This window comes from Juglans regia, chromosome 12, assembly GCF_001411555.2.
Source record: "Juglans regia cultivar Chandler chromosome 12, Walnut 2.0, whole genome shotgun sequence".
Lineage (NCBI taxonomy): Eukaryota > Viridiplantae > Streptophyta > Magnoliopsida > Fagales > Juglandaceae > Juglans > Juglans regia.
Genome location: NC_049912.1, coordinates 29,942,439 through 29,961,501, shown reverse-complemented (window position 1 = coordinate 29,961,501; position 19,063 = coordinate 29,942,439). Strand labels below are relative to the sequence as shown.

Here is a 19,063-nt window from a genome sequence, read left to right as displayed (position 1 = left end):
TACCCTTAATAATTACAACTGAATTCCTAGTAAAAATATTTTATTATCAATAGCTAAAACAATAATATATAAGAAAATTAATATTTTCATAAAATATCTTAGGAATTCTTCTCAGATATTTTCAAATATTTTCTTCTCAAACATCACTAAAACACAAAACACTTTTTAATTTTAAATCTTCAACTTTTTTATCTAATCATTACCTAATTAATATAACTTTTCCAAACTTCCAAACAAAACACAAAAAATAATATAACTTTTTTAAATTTCAAAATAAAAATAATATTAAAAATAATATTCAAACAATTTTTTAACTTTATAATATTTTTATTCAAACTTTTTTGTTCTCATTTCTTGAAACTCAATAAAACATTTAACTCAAATTATTGTACTACTATTCAAAAATTATTTCATTACTATTCACATATATTAAATATTTTAAGCGTCCAAACGACCGAAAGTGAAACCAAAATCAAGGGAGACAACCTCCACAGAATAGCACTGCTAATTAAGTAACTACGAATGAAGAGCTAAGACGGACTTTCTTCCTATAAGCAAGCTCCCTCTGGCCGTCCTTACTCCCTATGGCTCTCTGTTCCTCGGCATGTTGCTCTCTGATTAATAGGTGGTTCCGGGGTAAAGAATGCCCATTTTATTGGCACCGGATATAACGAATGCCGGTGCCAAAATCGATGGATGAACTCTCAAAATCGAAAAGCAACATGAAAAAAGGATCTAAAAACAAAAACAGCAAAGAAGAAAACGAAAATGCTCGAGACTGCTTATACTACGATAATTAATATGTACGATGTATGGTAATTTCAGAGGAATAGCAAGGGCCACGCACACAGGCAGCCTGGGATTTGCGTGACAAAAACCAGCTGAATGAGGTAGGCATCTGTCCCAGTCGCAGACTAAACCATGCCATTAAAATTTCCTAAAATTGACATTTCCAACACATCTTATAACATACCGTGTTTCAGGAGAAACTCGCATGAGCCAAGCGAGTCACTAAAAGCATCAACAATAAATTGAGTTCAGTTCGTTTGCAGAGTTTCAAGGCGGTATTTCTCCAAGTCAGCATCAAGATCTTCCGCAGTTAACTTCTCAACATGACCTTTCCCCTGTGTACTTCCCCTTGCAGGTCCATGGCCAAAGCCACTACCACCACCTCGAACCCAGCCCCCATGTCCAGCCCGCCCTTGTCCACTGCCAAAGACACGATAAAAATCATGTGTACCAGGAGAGAGAGAGAGAGAGAGAGAGAGAGAGAGAGTTACAAATGGATGAAAATGTTAAAGATGACAGATGATGAGTTGAGGAGCTAAGCTACTCTTATGCAAACAGTTAAAGATAATCCATTGCACTGCATAGGGTCGTAACTGGCTCAAAAAGAAATTCCAATAAATAAGCTACTCCTAGTCGCTCCGTACTAATTGGAACTGGGGGGAGAACTAAAATCTATTGCAGTTTGCACCTTTAATCATTTGTAACAAAAAATATAATCCTGAGTGAAGTTCACACGACCTTGACACCTGCCTCGAATATACAAAATTACAAAAACCTTAAAAATAAAGATATACCACATAACTCCATACCTTCTGAAGGTGCCAATTGGATTTCCTAAGATGCTACTTGTACTAGGAGGTACAATGGCAGGCGTAACCAAACTCACCCCTACCAGCTCAATTTTCATTGGCTTCCCATCAAGTTCAACATTGTTGTATCTCTTAATGGCTGCCACAGCATCCAACTGTCGTAAAAAGACAACTTCAGCTGTTCCCTAAACAAAAACAAAAAAACCTTTTGAATTCACTGGGAAAAAGAACGTATAGGAGAACCTGACTGACTTAATGCTTAAAATACCTTTGACCTTCCACTCCTATCATAATGAATGAAATATCTTTTCAAGTCACCAACCTCAGAGAAAAGGACCTGCAAAGATGCACTGCCTATCATTTAGAAGCCAATGTTATATAATTCAGCAAGATGTAAAGACTTGCACAAACATGCACCCTTGAAGAAGGAACAGTGGGCTCTAACTATTGAAAGCACCAAGGGAAACACAAATTACATTGGCTTGAAACAAACGTTATTTTAAAAATGACAACAGTTCAACCATAAATGATAAACCCTCAACCTTGACTCCAAAATAGCGAAGCTAGTCTTCCAAACTCACTTCAGATATGAATAAATGTTCTAGCATCTAAACGCAACACTTTCAAGCAAAAAATACAGATGTAAAGCCATAGCCATCTGTCATCAACACACCACACCACCCAAATAAACATTCCAAAACAAATTTCACCATCATTCATGAACCACCATGTTGTTTTTTTTTTTTATAAGTAAACAAAAATGAGGGGTGCACCATGTTGTAACTCCTATATGATGCAAATATCCAACCCCAACTACTTCTTGAAACTAAAGAATGTCCACACATCAAGATTCTCTAACATCCGCAAGCTCCAAGCCTCTGATGAACCAAACAAAATTATCCAAAGAAATTCCTTCAAAGTTCCGTCTTCTAATTCGATCAAATATGCTTTTCCAAACCTTAACAAGGAAAAATAAGTAGAACAGATTGGTGATGATAAAAGCACTTACGGAACAAGATTAATCAAAACTCCTACCTGAAGATCTTCGCCAGAAACATCGTAATCTAAGTTTGATATATATAGTTTGGTGCCTTCCTCTGTGTTTGAGCCTCCACCCAACACCATTTGATGCTGAAAAATGGAATCCACCACTTGCATTGGCTGCATTACATTTAGATTTTTCTTTCAATTTATCCTACGGTCAGTGTGAACGGAAGCGCATTTAACCCTAACCCCAAATTATCATAATAAAACAACGTCAACCCTAGCTACTTGTCTCGATCAAACTTCTTTGTTATCAGGAGAAGAAAATGATGCTCCAAAATGAAACTGCATTTTCTCGGATAACAAAAATAAAGCCCAACTCACCTGCGGAGTGTAGTACGGCGCCATTCTAGGCACGGTGCGGTTCGCGAACCTACGGTCTGGACCGAGACCGGAGGCGCGGCCTCGGCCCCTGGAATTACCATTGTAGCCTCCGGATCTCCGACTGTTCATGATCACGTCGTCGAGAGACATGTCCAGTTTATTGGACATTTTCGGGCAAACGGTGTGATGATTTGAGTGAGGGTTTTTGAGAGATGGCAAGGGGTTTTTTTCTCCTCTTGTGGTGTGTGAAGAAAATGGTCACCCGCTAGACGCTTTTGGTCCCAAATCTTTGGGATTGGAATTATTATGATTATTATTTTGATTATAGTAATGGGAAATAAAAATTTTATGCGACTTGAGTAGCACCGCTTTAAGTTTCGTTTAGAAGTCAAAAACAGTTCACTTCAGTTTAAATTTAAAGTGAATCTATCATCTAAACATATTTTCAAACTGAATTTTATTCGTAAAACAGATTTAACTCGATTTATACTGTAGATGAACATAACACATCGACTTTGCAAAGATTCCTGACTTCCTCTGCTCCCAACCTTTAATTTTTTTCACTTTTCATTATAACTCCTCCCTCTCTCTCTCTATCTCTCTTTCTCCGTCCTTCTTGTCCTTCTTCTTCCCCAATCCATCTTCCAGAGCATAAACTTATTTCCGTAAAATTCAAAACCCTCTTGGAAGCGACTGCAGTGTTCCAAACTGTCGTTTGTGAATATTTCCCAATCGCAACCAGGAGCTTGAAATTTAGAAAACTATCGAACCCCACAGCCATCCCCCATAGTCGACAGGTTGGAAAATGAGATGTTTTGTTTCAATGGAAAAGGTTCCACCGTCAACTCCTCCAAGGTCTGCAACCCTCGTGCTCCAATAGTGATTGAAATTTGAAAGGGTTGTCCTTCCCATTTGAACTGCTGCAACCCTATGGCTTACATCCTTTCGGCATGGTAAATAAACAATGCCAATTAGAGTATTGTTGTTCATTTTTACAAACTGAACTATGCATCTACTAAAAATTTTATTTCCAATCTATCAACTCATAGGTGCTACTGTAAACCTATGTGAGCATCTCCTCTGTACCCCTATTAGTTTCTCTGCGTATTGAGATTCCTATATAATTCACATGTCGATATCAGCCCAAACCACCACCATTTTGCTACGGAAGCAAAGCTCCTCCACGAACAAGCGAATCAACCGAAGGGTTACCTTCAAGAGATCAGCAATCACGGGTCCTAGGACACACTCATACCGGGTAAGCAACGATCTCAACTTTTTAGAAAGTATTTGACTACATGAATTTCAGAATTATTTACTCAAACATGTAGAGTGCAATTTTTCCTAATCTTATGCAATATTGGTATCACCGAATATATGAACAAGTAAACACTTACATATGTTAATTTGTTGGTGAATGTCATATAGATGTTAATCGATTGAGAGCACTTACATATGTAAACACTTGCAAGTAAATTTTGGCTTAAGGGTTGTTTCTTCTGTTGTGAAATACATTTTAGGTTAAAACTAGCAAACACAAATATAAATCGGTATCACTAGGTTACCCATAATGTTTTGTGTGTTTGTGATTTCGAAATGAAATTCACATTCGTATAAGTCGGGTGGGAGGGTACAACCCATGATGCTCGCGTTTTAATCAATGCATTAAGGTGTTCGGGGAACCATTTTCCATGGCCTAAAGACGGTGATTTTTACACATTATTTAATTTATACATTGAAAGTTTACGATAATTTGGATTCTTCAAACATTATAAATGATTAATGTTATATTCTAAATTTTCAGGTTATTATTATCTAGTAGATTAGGCATTTCCCTATACCGAAGGATTTATACCATCATATCCGAGGATAAGGTACCACAGATCTGAACGTCATGGTAATCGTACCTTCTAAGAATATAAAGATCTATTTAATTATTGGCATTCATCCATTCGGAATGTTATTGAACGAATTTTCGGTGTGTTGAATAAGCATTTTCGAATTTTAAATTTAATGCCCCCATACCTTCCAACTCTGCAGCAATATCTTATTATTACATGTTGTACGATCCATAACTTCATCTACAAAGTTACACCTAATGATCGGGATTTTCTGTCATATAGCAATCCTGATGATTATCCAGGAATGAATGCGGATCAGAACACCAGTGAACAATCTCATGTTCCTGACATATCGACTGCATCGGCATAGACGATGGCTGCAACTAGAGATGCTATTACATTACCTATGTGGGAGCATACCTATGGTAAAAAAGGAAACACCAAATTGCTAGCATGGTGTTGCAATCTTTTTGGTTACGTCAGTATAAAACAATAGATTGTATATTAGAGACACTTTATTTACATATATCGATGTTTAATACGTAAATAAATTATTGAATAAAATGTGGTTATGCTCCTGGTAGTATTTTTCCCCACTAATTGAATAATTTTTTAAAAAAAATTTTAACATAAAATTTACATACAAAATATAGTGAAAATTCGGGTTTTACATGTATTGACTCATTTAAATAATAAAGTGATATTATTTATTAATTTTGTTATTTTTAAAAAATTTAAAATAAAAAAATCAATCATATTTTATATAATCAAATAAAAACTTTAGGGGAGATATATAATATTACTTGGTATTACACATTTAACTCAAATCATAATTAAGAAATAATAGAAATAATGAAAAGTGATGAAAATAGTAAAATGGTAATATGAAAACGATATGAAAGGAAGTGAAATTGTGAATAGTGCTTATTATGAAAATGCAAAAAAAAAAAAACCGATGGCTACTTTTAACTTTCTTTACGTTTTGACTGTTGCTTTCGTCGGCAAGAATGTCTGCAGTGTTGTTTAGACAATTTTCGTTTTTCTTATCAGATGAACAGTATAAAATAATGATGGAATTTATTTTTTTTATAATTTTTTATAAATATATTTAAATTTATCTTAATATTTAAATATATTTTAAATTCATCATAAGTGGACCTAACCAAACACATTCAACAATCTCAACTCATTACTATTCATAAGAAATTCAACTCATTTCAATTTAGTTCAACATCCAAACATAGTCTTTTCGCTAAGTTAAATTGACATTTTTATTTTTTTAAAATTTGTTTATACATATTTTTTTTATCATTTTAAAATATTTTTAAAAAACATAAAAAATATAACAATATACTAATAGTTACTTCCTTAACTATTAAATAAAAATAATAATAATAAATGAGGTATGAAAATGAGGTGTCAAATTTAAGTGTCAAAGTAGTATTTTCTAAATTTTATTTACAAGTTAGCGTGAAATTATATAATTTAATTTAGAAGATAAAGTTAAATTTTATAAATTAAATATTATTATTTAAGTAATAAAAATAACCATCATTCCAGAGTTGTTGAGTATAAAATCTCCCGTCGTCCTTAAAAATAGAGGAGGTCGTAATTCCTTGGCAATCCATACAAAGTGAAAAACTAATTCTTTTTCAAAGATGCATAGAAAAAGAGGAAAAGCGTGTTTAAGAAATGCTCGCGACCCAATAATTTAAATGCACACGGAATTGTTAAGCACTAAGTAGATGCTAGTCTAATCATACTATTAAATAATAACTTTGATATCGTGAAATTCTTCTACTAAAATAAATCCATATATATGTATAATATCGTAGCTACTATGGGTGAAAATTGATTATATCGACGCGATTTTTTAGTAAAATTAACGTCGACTAATGTCTGAAAAAATGGGAGAGCAACTGACCGTCTCGATCGGCGTCGATTCCCCTTGCGACAAGATTCTACTAAGAGAGAGAGAGAGTTGCAGAGTGAATCGAAAACTAGAAGAAGAGGCTGGGGAAGAAGAATACCACATCTTGAAATGACGTCGTTTCACTTAAACTTAAGTTCTTAATAAAACGATGCCGTTTGGTTTAATATCAAACAGCGTTGTTTCCATTATCTGTTGTAATACTTATAGGTATAAAATGACGTCGTTCCACTTTTAAGTGGAACGTGTTGTTTTGATTAGAGTATATTAAAAAAAATAGTTTTATTATATCAGTCGGTTCAGCAGTCCGGTCCAGCTTCGAACTGGGACTGAACTGCTGAACGTCGATTTTTCAAATTTCCACTGCATGCCAGCCGATTCTCCATCAGTTCCTAACGCGGCTAGTCGGTTTGCTTCTGTAGCGACCGGTTGCGTCGGTTTCTTTACAGCCCTAGTAGCTACTAATTTTGCACAAAATTCACCATTAAGTTCCTGCAAGAAGTTAAGATCTTTTAGATCAATTGACAACATCTTGATTTCTCACTAAGAGAACCAATGATCGAATCTCCCTTCTCATATATATATATATATATAAAAAGAAAATCCCGTAAGAAAAAAAAAATCTATTAAATATTTGAATTGAGGTATGCATCTGGCAGCAGTTCAACACTTCCAACTGGCTGATGATACAAAATGCACTGTTCAAAAAAAGGGCCCAACCGGGTTCGAACCGGTGACCTCTTGATCTGCAGTCAAATGCTCTACCACTGAGCTATGGACCCTTCATTGAGATGTACTTCAAATAGCTTTATTAACTATAAAATACACTCGGTGAATGAAGGCATGAAGTTCTACAATATCATCTTGTAAAAACGTGACATCAGCTTTCTTTGCACGTCCATTCTGTAGATATCCTCCACTTAGTACATTCGAAGACATATAATTCATTTATTTCACAAACTCAAATTTTCTAGAACAAGAATCCAGCTGGAAAGGCTTTCCACATTATGCGACGGTGCTACATCCACCAGTAAATAATAGCGAATGGTGTACCGATATTATTATTATTATTATTATTATTATTATTATTATTATTATTTTTAGGTCTATTCATCCGAGTCGAGTTTTGTTATGCCGATATTCATATAGAAAAATCCGAGTATACTCAATCCAAGGTAACCCTTTTTTTATTTTTTTCAATTTGAATGTTTTGATGTTTCTTTATTTTTTTTGTTCATTTCTAGCAACTAAATAGACATAAATTCAAAAAAAAAAAAAAAACATATTATGGCCAATGAATCATCTATTTTATGATTTTTTTTTTTTTTACTCTCTTCTCCATGTGGCTTTTTATTGGTGGTCAAAGAACATGTAATTTTTTATTTAAAAAATTAAATAAATAGAGTTTGAATACTACATCAACATTTTGGTCCGAATTTAACCTGGATTAACATGATCCAAGTTCTATCTCTGTTTTAAAATTCAGATTCCGGTTTGGATATACCTAAATTTCCGGATCAAAAGCCGGATAAACAGTACTAATTATTTTTTAAATCATTTGTATGCCCAATGGTTGCGACATATGATGGCAGAATTAAGCCCTTCTTGAATAGCAGAATCGTGGCTCTCTGAAAATCTCCCAGTCCCACTTACTTACCGGCAGCAGACATCTTATCTATCTTACCATACCATTCTCTACTTTAATTAAACACAGCCTGCTATCATCGTCCTCCATGACACATCATCTCGGCCCCACGTCACAATCAAAACCCAGCCGAGCAGCACTTGGAGTACGTATCAATTATCCAATACAAAAAATATGAATTGGTGGAAGGTTGCTCACGAGGTTGTCCATTGTTTGGATAGCAAAGAAAAATTGGTAGAAGCTTCTTAGCTCTTACCGTATTCCAGCAAAGAAAAATTGGTAGAAACTTCTTAGCTCTTACCGTATTCCAACCGCCAATATGAATCAAACAATTTTATCCACGTAAAACCGCGAAAGAACAAGACAAACGGTGAAAAACAATGGGGGAGTACGTGCCAATGCCAGAATTGATCCATGCTTAAAGGGCAATCGATGTAAACACAAGTTGATACTATCGATACAAAAAGCCCCTTCAATGTCACACAAAGCCTAGAGTCAGAATTGATAAAGAAATCGGTTTTAAGAAAACATAGCCATGGAATCCATTCCATACTGGGAAATGCAAAAGAATATATGCCTGATCTACGACACAAGATAGGGTTCAAATAAGCAAACAATTGAAATTATTATGTACCCCCATAAACCAGCATATAATAATAAGTGTGTATAATAAATTCACACTAAAAGGTGATAACCCAATAAAACCACAAATAACAATTCACGATGTTTTGAATGTGAAAAACAAGCCATCATCATAGGATTAAAGCAAGTACTGAGTTCCACAAACTATAAACATTGAATCGCATAGTTGGAGATATCTCCATTGCATAGCTGGCATTTCACTTTCAGTTGGACCGGCTTCTAATAACATCGAGGCCCATCTCGGTAGGGTCAGTAGCTTGCAATTCCACCTGAATACCATCCAACTCTCTCTTGAACCTGTCCTTGGAGCTCGCATAAATCATCTTGCTTCTCACTTTCGAAGTATCAGGGGACCTTCATATGCATAGTATATCAGTAAGCACAAGAAACAACAAATCAGAGAATGGAACATGAGAAAGCATAGTAAACTCAGTGACACTAAATATTACCAAGCAATGAAAACAATCCGGCTCCTTGGGACATTCTCTTCTGTCACAAAGTCAAAGTCATACACAGCATATCGGCACTCATCAGCAGGAAGGCTTGCAGAAAAATCCTCATAACTATCAGTTGGTTCACCAAGCTTCTCCACAACAACCTGCTTTTGCTTCTCTTCGATTTTGTAAACAATGAAGCGGTATGTTCTTTTTGCCTTCAGATCTAAAAACCTTAGCTTGCAATCATCATGTACAGCCATCCCAGATGCTGCGTTTGCCTACAGTATTGGACGAAAGATGTACGTATGTTGACTACTAAACTACCAAATATTTGAATTTCTATATTTTCATGTTCTTAACATCAACCAAATGTTCCACCCTACACCCCATCAATTCTTCACCAGCAAATAACCAAAAATTCATGCTAAATAATTATAAAACTAGTAAAGTTATCCACTTAAAACCCAAAACCTCGTGATTACCAAATAATTATGAACAGAAAACATAAGGTCCTTGTTTCTTTTTACCCTCCTAGCATTCACTGCATTACCCAAAAGTTGTCTGCATTACCCAGACAACTTTTGCTCCCGTTAATTTAAACTCGATGCTCCCCCTTTAATCATGCAACATTGTCATACTCTAAATCACAAGTTCGATCCCTCCTGTTACTCATTTTTGTAGCCATTTTTAGCGAGAAAACTATAGTACTCCAAATTACTTACCAATAAAAACTTTTTTTTTGATATGTACTTACCAATAAAAACTTATTTATCATAAATTCAACTATCAAGATATTAAAAAATAAAAATAAAAAACCCTCGGGTTCCACAGCATTCATAAGAGCAAAGGAAACAAGAAAATATTCACACAAGGAATTTCCATATTGATTAGACATTAAAATATTATGATGCATATCACAATGATTGGTTCAAAGAGACCTGCATACGTATATCGTCACAAACAGAATATACATACGCAAAAAAATACGCGCACATACACATACTTGTGAAAAGAACATCTTGCATCCGAGGAATCCACATCAACTTCATCAACTCGAAAGTATAAACAAACAGATCAAATTGGCAGAGAAGAACAGACAGTTAAGGTTCTAAAAAAATCAAAGCATGGTCCAACCAGAATTAATTCAGATCAGTAACCACACAAAAATTCATTTTACCTTATAATCCACTCAAAAACACCAGAGATTCCGCACAAACGAACAAGAAGTTTCACAGATCTAACACCAAAAAAACGAATAGATACTAGACTAAAATTATACACAAAGTAGTTTTCGAAAAGAAACCGCAGAGAGACCGGACCACCAGAGTGAAGTGATCGAAGTACTCACCATTTTACTCTTCCTGAGAAAATATCGGAGAGAGAGAGGGAATCGGTGAGAAAGAGAAAATCAAGGGCTCCGAAGGGGAGGGGGTGAGAAGGTAAAGATAGATGATGGATGAGAAATGTGGAAGACCTTCTTCAAGTTTGGTGGCTCTTGCTAGTATTACCGTAATGGTCACTGTGACTGATGTTGATCCACTAAAATAATGCCACCTCATGTGCGATGAGGTTGGCGGTCTTGTCACGCAGTGGGGGCTCCATGATCCATCACCGTAGACATATGGGCCTTGTAGGACGACCTTTACAGCTACGGACTGAGCCCGTTTGTGATGAATATTCTTTAATAATTTTATTTTCGAAATTATTTATTTGTTGATTGATGATTTATTGGGTTTCTTGCTGTTTGTTTCTCGATAGATACTGCAACAGATCTCTTATTACATCGATTCTTAAGCTTATTTCTAAAATTTGATGATAGATAATTAATACTGCGAATATGTATGTATATATGTTATATGGTTCTCGGTTCATCATATATTAATATTATATATCTCCATCAATCTATATATAATTAATTGGATATAAATATTAATTGCATGTCATACAGTACAGCCTTATTATTAAATATATATATATTATAATTAGCATTGCTGTGCTAATTAATCGTGTTTTTATATAGTAAGTACTATTGTATGATCATATTCGACTTATAATATATATTTTTAACGGTAAAGGAGGTGGTACGGATACAGACTAATTACGCTAGCTAGCTAGTGGATCGGTATTGGATCTGAAATGTTAGTACTAGCTAGCTAATTGTTCAAATGGCCGATAATAGGAACGTTATGGATAACGTACAATGTCCTCATAGAAAATGGAAAAGGCTAGCTATTCCACATGTGATCATGACATATTATATATGCCAGATCTTATCATCAGTATATGCATGCATGGGTCCCGATTATGATCGATCAAGGCCGGACATATTAGAGTGGAGGACAAAATGTTTTGTTTTATGAGTAGGCTACTTTGTCATACAAAGTAGTCCGTTCATTTTGACCGATAGTTATTTTTTATATATTTTTTTTCTATTCACATTTTTTAATATTTTTAAAAAATAAAAAAATATATCAATACACTTAAAATTACTTTTTTAATCATTAAATAAAAAAAAATTGTCAAGCAGTTAACTTGAGCAGTCAATTTGGGAGGCAAATTAGTTTTTTCCTTGTTTTATTATTCAATTTGAAGCACATGATGCAACATAAGATCATACAAGTTGGCCTGGCGATCTCGCTAACCGGATTAATAATTAATCTAGGGATGTGCAGATGACCCATAAAACCGATAGACCCGTTTAAGGTGACCTGACCCGACTTATATCGGGTTGGAGACCTGACTATTAACTAGTTTTTTATGTTGCTCTCAACCCATCTGAATATAAATACCAACTTATATTCAGATTACAATTCTCAATTTCTCAGACTCAAACCTTAGCCACCACTGCTTCTTTCTCGTCCTCTTAAGTTACGGGTTGTGTCTTTCGGACGAGTGAAATGGGGTGGTGGCGGACTCGTTGACGTATGCCTCGAAGGGAACTACGAGGATAGCGATTGGTGAGATACAGCTTTGGGAAGCCACTGGTTCCCGTATTTATCCTCTCTCTCTCTCTATATATATATATATATATTTGTTTCCCAAGAAATTTTCCTTTGTTTTCCCTTTTATTTTTCTCGTGTCGGTAAAGTAAGAAGAAGACGGCTGAAATGCTGCCATCCGAATGACTCTCACCACAGTGAAGCCATCGTCGATTGCATCGAGTTCATAAAGAAGACTGCCGACAAGGAGAACTACGACTCTTTTGCAAAGCTGCACTTTTCATTTCTTATTTTTTGGGATGTTTTCTTGCGATTGAGGATCTGACATTGATAATTTGATATTGTGATCAGATTTGAGATAATAGAAATATATTGTAAATTGAAGTGGATTTTTAGTTTCCCTCTTTGATGAAGGTCAGGTCATACAGGTTCGACCCGATTTTGTTTTGTTCGGATTGGGTCGGTTTGGTTTGGCACCTTAAATGAGGGCATTTGGGTCAGGCCAGGTGTAAACCCAGTTATCTCAAGTCGGGTTGCAAGCCTAAATTAATCCTCCTGATCTCACTTATCCAAAAATTAAAAACCTTGCACATGGTTTTTGCTGTAAATAATTATATATCATAAAACAACATAATTTCATATATGGAGGATATATTCTTCTGTAGTGAAAGTAAGAAAATTAATCTAGTCTAAATTAAGCGGGAAATTAAGGCATGAACCTAGCCCTAGTCCAGTACTTGATGTAGGCCGATTCTCTAATTAAATTAAGAATAAATATAGATAGAAGCCACTATTAGAAGCATCTATTTTGCACATATGATGTGGCATCATCTAGACCACACATCTTCCCAAGTGAGTGTTATGAATAATCAACTAGAAGCAGCCACGCAGTGAGTATAAAGTGTGCACTGCTATAATGGCTTCTCTCTAACATTACTCTTAAATTAATCCAACCCCCAATAATAAAAGGTGTGGTGAATATTATTATACGCACGTACGCTAACATGTTCTTAACATCTTAACCCGCAGGCATCGAATTAATTAAGTAAAGTGGGCTGGCTAGGCTTGGGGGAAATTAAACAAAAATAATCAACTTGCTAGAGCTAATGCTAGCTATGCATGAGGCCGGGTCTGGTCCTCAACAGATCTAGCTCTCCATTTTGAGTAACTGATACAGGAACCAAGCAAAGCCCTTTGCTCCTTAGGTCTAGCTGTTCTCCAATTTCCACCTGGAATTTTTGTAATTTTGTTAATTAATTAAGAAAAATATTCATAACATCTTACTATTTATACAATATTTATACACTATATTTTTTTAATTTTTTTTCTTTTATCAAATATTTAATATATAAATAATGAATAGAAGAATTGAATTAATTTAAAAATAATCAACTCAAAAATAAATTTTACAAAAATATTAAAATTTTTAAAAAATATGATGTAAAAAAAATTAAGAAATTATGTAACATTGCTCACTAATTAAAGGATTAGTAAAATTAAGTCCGTAAAAAAAAAAAAAAAAAAAAAAAAGAGGTATATTTAGAATAGGAAAATGCTTTAGATCCCGAATTCGGGATACATAGTGTGTCCCGAATGTAATTTTTTTTTTTTACTGAATGATTAAAAAAATATTTTTTAATGATATTGTAATTTTTTTATTTTTTTTAAAAATATTTATGATGATTAAAAAAATATATAAAAAATAAAAAAATAAAAAATCTGTTCAGGATACAAAATAGATCCCGAATTCGGGACCATAGCAGTTCCCTAAGCATATCACTGCCTGCCTACCTGTCGTTCATGACCGGCTACAGCAGTACTACTTTTGTATGAGCTGCTCAGCATCTGAAAGAGATTCTGGTCCATCCCCCACCCCAACGCACAACCAAAACGAAACGAAACAAAACAAAACAGTAAGAGATCAGAGAGAATCTTAAAGTAGCAATACTACGTTATCTGCATCATATATTTTTTTAAATTAATTCAATTATTATATTTATTATTTATATATTAAATATTTGATAAACAAAATAAAAATTAAAAAAAAAATGTAGTGTGAAGGTTATATGAATACTAAGAAGTTATGTAAAATTTTGTCAATTAGCACACACCACATTTTTTTAAATCTTTTAAAAAAAATTTTACAAACGAGCTAAGCCTTTTGTTTTTCATGACCCTTGTCATGTCTTTATCTTTCTGATCTTGGCCTTTGTTATCCCTATCTGACTGTGATCACGATTATATATATTAAAGTGAAGCCTGGTGGTTAGGCGAGGAGATCAGCTTATATATATATATATATATATATATATATATGTATAGTACCTGAATTTGCTGGTGAAGTAGCTTGATATAAAGAGAAGCCTCTTGAAGAACTGATGCAGTGTCAGTCTGCAATAAGTTCAAAACCCTAGTTAGATATCTATTATTAGAATTTCTATTTGTTAATCATGTACTCAACCATCGTCTTGATCATGAGTTGCAATAATTCCTAACCTTGCCGTAGGGGGAGACCAGCTTTTGAAGAGCTGTGATCTTGTCACAAAGCTTTTGGCCTGACCTCCTCATAGGCACATGCACCTGCGGACATAAAGAGAAAAAAAGTCTTTCAACAAAGAGAATTATATGCAAGCAGTCTCTGACAGAAACCTAACCAAGCCTGAAAATGAGTAAATCATGACTCTTTCTAGATGATTTCTCTGGTTACGTACCTCTGAGTAAAAACAAGAACTCTAGCTAGCAATGGATTAGGCTTTTTCTGCGAATTAATATTCTAAGTGGATGTGTTCATACTTCATACATGGTCCCCATCAAAGCCAATTAATATATGCCTCTATCTTGAAATAATATCATTTTAAACTATATATCTACATATGTATATTCTCCGACCCCGAGCTCTTTGTTATGTGTTAATGTTGATTTCTTACTTGATGCTGCCATTTTTTATCAGGGGTTGAGACCTTGTTTCTCTTATTCTTCTTCCACTCGCTCAATACTGCCATGTTTCCAACCATATCGGTTCCTATTTTGGGCAAGGCGTCATTGATCAGCTCAATTGGACGTTTCCTTACATTTGGCATTCCCTGCAAGTCCTGAAAGAAACAAATTCATCAATATATCACCGATTCACCGATCACTAAAGTCATATATATTAATGGGTTTCTTATCAAAAAAATATATATTAATGGGTTTATTATCAATTTTTTTTATGATGATTGACTGTGAGCGAACAAGTGATGGATTGAGATATATAGAAAGCCATAAACGCGAGAGATCACTTGAACACATAATACTCGAGGATCTGTATATAATATGCATCGATTCTAAAGATCTAGAGATCAGGACAATAACAAAAAGGATCTCTGTATATAGTATTCATAGAGTTTTTTTAATATATATAACTAAGAGATCGAGGAGATATACTTCTTCAAATTGTGGAAGAAAAGGTCGCTTGCTTAGCAACATTGACTCATGCTGAGGAATAATGTCGGCACAGCTAGAGGAACCAGATTCATAACCTGTCATTGAAAGGGGTACTTTAGTCCTCTGAGTGTTAAACAGTTTGCAAGTATATATCTTTGCACTAAAATACAAAATCGAAGTAGCCGGCAGGCAGAAGAATAATAGTACTGATCAACGAAATTAGGCCGCCGGACTAGAAAAATTGTTCCTAAGACTTGAGACAGATAAGGAAAGTCACCAAACCTGATTGATAGCTATAATTAAGAAGGGACCGAAAAGGGTCTGGATAGCATGATCCATTTCCCAGCTGTAGGTCTTCGTTGTTGGATACTACGGGCTTCATTAAAAAGCCATTACCATGGAGATCTCTGTCAAAATGTGCCAAAAGAACACTATTAGGGTACTGGGTGCGTAGTGGGTACCAAACCTGACTGCGGACACGATCGATCGAGGATGGGTTGAGCCTAAATAATTTTCTTCTTTTCATATGCATTCCTTATAATATATAACGTGCATGCAAGTAATTAAAAATCTATCTTTAAATATCATATATATATATATATATATCCACATGTTAGACTTGATCCGTTTCACATACATGCATGCATTTATGGAAAGTATGGACAGAAGGGGTCTCCCTCAATTGCTTTCTGGATTTCCTTTTCCTTTTTGACGAGTAGTATAGATCTTTAGTTTTTAGTATTGACCCTTGAATAGTGAAATCCATTTGTTACTACTATTACGATGTAGAGTGTGGGCCGGGGCTAGCTCTCACACATGCATGTATATATGTTATATAGCCATAGGCATCCCTATGGCCAAATGACTGGTACCGAACTATATATAGATCTATAGCTAGCACACACTTAGCAATATATTCATCTTTTAGAAGTGGGATATGTTCATCTTTTAGGTTGGGCCGGCAAAGGTACTAGTTAATTAATGAACTAAGAAGAGCCACTCCGATCCCGATTCAAATTAATTTTAAATATCATTCGAGAAAGTCATCATGATCAAGACTGCAGGACTTCTTTGTTAATTTGCTATTAGTAAAGGTATAATTAATAATTGAGACCTTTGATCCCATGCACGTGAGTTGCTAATTACGTCATGTGTAGCCTTTTACTGCTATTAATCTGTAGAGATCAGAGGTAATTTCAATCAGTTACGTACATATACATGAGCCGATCATGATCTCCCAATAATTGTAATTATTAATTCAAGTTGTTATAAATCGTGTATACATGAATAAGACCATGCATATTTTTTTTTTATGTATTAGTCAAATCAAATCCTTCAGAATATATTTTTACCCACAAGATCTCGTCAAATCGTGTATATGATATATGTGGGTCCTCTAACATTTATAAATGTTGTAACGTCTCTTCTGCGCACACGCAATTTGAGATGCCATGAAAAAAATTGCAATATACATTTAACATTTTACTTCTATTATTTTTAGAAGTCTGGGTTTATGTTTATGATTAAGCAAAACGTACATCAACTATATATATATATATTACGAATCATGATGGCAAATTTTAGAGCATGCATGGGATCGATGAATATAGTATATTCAATCAGCTTATAAATTATTCCTATTATATATATATATATGCGCTCGTTTAATTAATTAATTTATATTTCCGTCATCTTCCTCCGGCCACTTAGTTAGTACTTATCTCTAATTCTTTACATTTTCTTGGCCGATGATAATAATAATGGACAGAAAGAAATGATCTTACCCTTCGCTATTCATTTGCATAGAGACGTGATCCAGGTTTGGCATCTGGACTTCATAAGTACTGTTTCCTGAAAACAAAAAGAAAAGAAAAAGAGACGTTGGCCAATTATTGAAAATGTTATTAAAATATTCACATAAATTGATCTGTTCATTACATCTTCGATCGTCAAGAGCCCAATTATTTTCAACGACAAAATTAAGTTTGCTGACTCCATAGGTCGGTCATTACGTACCGAAGCTGTAAAGGTGTGAGGAGTATTCATGAAGAAGAGCGTTCCTCATTTTCAGGCCAATCGATGCTTGCAGATGATCAGAGGCTTGAATTCAAAGCGCGCCCTTGATGCAAATTAATTAGCTTAATTTGAGCCTAGCTAGTCGCCTAAAATCAATAAATTCAAAAATGAATTAATGAGCTCTGATCTCATACGTAACGCAATTATAACCACACCTACTTCTATATATATCCTAAAACTGGAATTATAAGAAGTACTTAATTGGATCGAGTTTTCAATGACAAGAACTGGCATGAAACGAACAGAAAGAGTGGGCTTGAGCATTAGAACATGAAGGTCATGATGTGTTTGAACATGAAAGAAGACCGAGCTGATCATGATCATCATCATTGCAGGAAATTATGAAAAGATTTGACAAGACTAACAATCAGGTTTCACAAATGGATCAGAGATTGTCATCAGAAAGAGATACGATATCCTAGCAAGCTAGAATTAATGACATTTATATTGTATATATGGCAAAATACTAAAATAACCACAAAAGTTTAAGCTTGAATCCTTCTTTATAATATGCAGCTAGCAGCCATTTTAAAGTTGATGATGGAATATTTCTCACCTATGAACTACAATATTGCAGAGATTGAGCAGCTGATCTATTTCTTCTGGCTATCTAGCTAGAACTCTGACCTTGTCTGGCTGCTAAACTGATCAGGAGGCCAGAGAGTAAAATTAGCTGGACCTCGATCGATCGATGCATGGAGCAATGAGTTTTCTACGTACACGCGAGAATATTTGTAGTGAGCGTTGGGACTTTTAGGGTTTCTTTGAGTGTACAAACGGTTCTTTCCTATATATCGAAGAGAACTCAACAGTCACAAAGCAGCTTATTTAATGCTTGAAAGGAATAGAATGCGTCCAGGTAACTCAGAATATTTAAGATAGAAAAATCAAGGGCGGCTGATCTCTAACTTCGCGAACTCTCTCATGTTTGATTTCCCTTTCATTAATTAATTTGACTTTTATTTTTATTTTATTTTTTTAAAAGGCATGGTGATTGATAATGTGCAAGTGTATTAATATAATAATTAATCTATAGTCAAACGCAAAGGTGGGGAATTAATTAATTACTTTGAAAGGGGATTTCAGCCTGAGACATACTTGAATTATCATCAGTACTTTGTTTCAACTGTTTGTCACATGCACCGTCGACGCAGCTACCTGCAT

General features: G+C 34.6%; 3 protein-coding genes and 1 non-coding gene across 4 annotated transcripts; all 4 read right to left on the bottom strand.

Moving 5' to 3' along the window:
- Nucleotides 1–755: 755 nt before the first annotated feature.
- On the bottom strand, nucleotides 756–3,263 carry LOC108999534 (THO complex subunit 4B-like). Its single transcript, XM_018976440.2, has 5 exons — nucleotides 2,967–3,263; nucleotides 2,634–2,759; nucleotides 1,867–1,935; nucleotides 1,599–1,783; nucleotides 756–1,209 (listed from the first exon to the last, which is right to left on the bottom strand). The coding sequence occupies exons 1-5, from the start codon at nucleotides 3,132–3,134 to the stop codon at nucleotides 1,038–1,040; spliced, it is 720 nt and encodes a 239-aa protein (XP_018831985.1). The 5' UTR covers nucleotides 3,135–3,263; the 3' UTR covers nucleotides 756–1,037.
- Nucleotides 3,264–7,447: 4,184 nt separating this feature from the next.
- TRNAC-GCA lies at nucleotides 7,448–7,519 on the bottom strand. Its single transcript has one exon. It is a non-coding gene; the product is annotated as a tRNA-Cys (tRNA).
- A 1,463-nt stretch (nucleotides 7,520–8,982) lies between these two features.
- Nucleotides 8,983–11,060, bottom strand: LOC108999532 (actin-depolymerizing factor 2-like). Its single transcript, XM_035683134.1, has 3 exons — nucleotides 10,810–11,060; nucleotides 9,474–9,739; nucleotides 8,983–9,378 (listed from the first exon to the last, which is right to left on the bottom strand). The coding sequence occupies exons 1-3, from the start codon at nucleotides 10,810–10,812 to the stop codon at nucleotides 9,228–9,230; spliced, it is 420 nt and encodes a 139-aa protein (XP_035539027.1). The 5' UTR covers nucleotides 10,813–11,060; the 3' UTR covers nucleotides 8,983–9,227.
- Nucleotides 11,061–13,317: 2,257 nt separating this feature from the next.
- On the bottom strand, nucleotides 13,318–18,664 carry LOC109019295 (transcription factor bHLH103-like). The gene is made up of 10 exons (XM_019001563.2): nucleotides 18,456–18,664; nucleotides 17,840–17,985; nucleotides 17,608–17,674; nucleotides 16,106–16,230; nucleotides 15,824–15,918; nucleotides 15,328–15,492; nucleotides 14,897–14,980; nucleotides 14,726–14,791; nucleotides 14,192–14,257; nucleotides 13,318–13,629 (listed from the first exon to the last, which is right to left on the bottom strand). The coding sequence occupies exons 2-10, from the start codon at nucleotides 17,886–17,888 to the stop codon at nucleotides 13,510–13,512; spliced, it is 837 nt and encodes a 278-aa protein (XP_018857108.1). The 5' UTR covers nucleotides 17,889–17,985; nucleotides 18,456–18,664; the 3' UTR covers nucleotides 13,318–13,509.
- Nucleotides 18,665–19,063: the final 399 nt, after the last annotated feature.

Coding starts and splice junctions, on each gene's coding strand:
- LOC108999532 (XM_035683134.1), bottom strand. Junction 9,379..9,473: donor CGGATTGTTTTCATTGCTTG/GTAATATTTAGT, acceptor ATGCATATGAAG/GTCCCCTGATACTTCGAAAG.
- LOC109019295 (XM_019001563.2), bottom strand. CDS start 17,888: ATGAGGAACGCTCTTCTTCATGAATACTCCTCACACCTTTACAGCTTC. Junction 16,231..17,607: donor ATGCAAATGAATAGCGAAGG/GTAAGATCATTT, acceptor ACATTTTGACAG/AGATCTCCATGGTAATGGCT. Junction 14,258..14,725: donor TACTTCACCAGCAAATTCAG/GTACTATACATA, acceptor GGGATGGACCAG/AATCTCTTTCAGATGCTGAG.
- LOC108999534 (XM_018976440.2), bottom strand. CDS start 3,134: ATGTCCAATAAACTGGACATGTCTCTCGACGACGTGATCATGAACAGT. Junction 2,760..2,966: donor CGCCGTACTACACTCCGCAG/GTGAGTTGGGCT, acceptor AATGTAATGCAG/CCAATGCAAGTGGTGGATTC. Junction 1,784..1,866: donor ATAGGAGTGGAAGGTCAAAG/GTATTTTAAGCA, acceptor GTTTTTGTTTAG/GGAACAGCTGAAGTTGTCTT.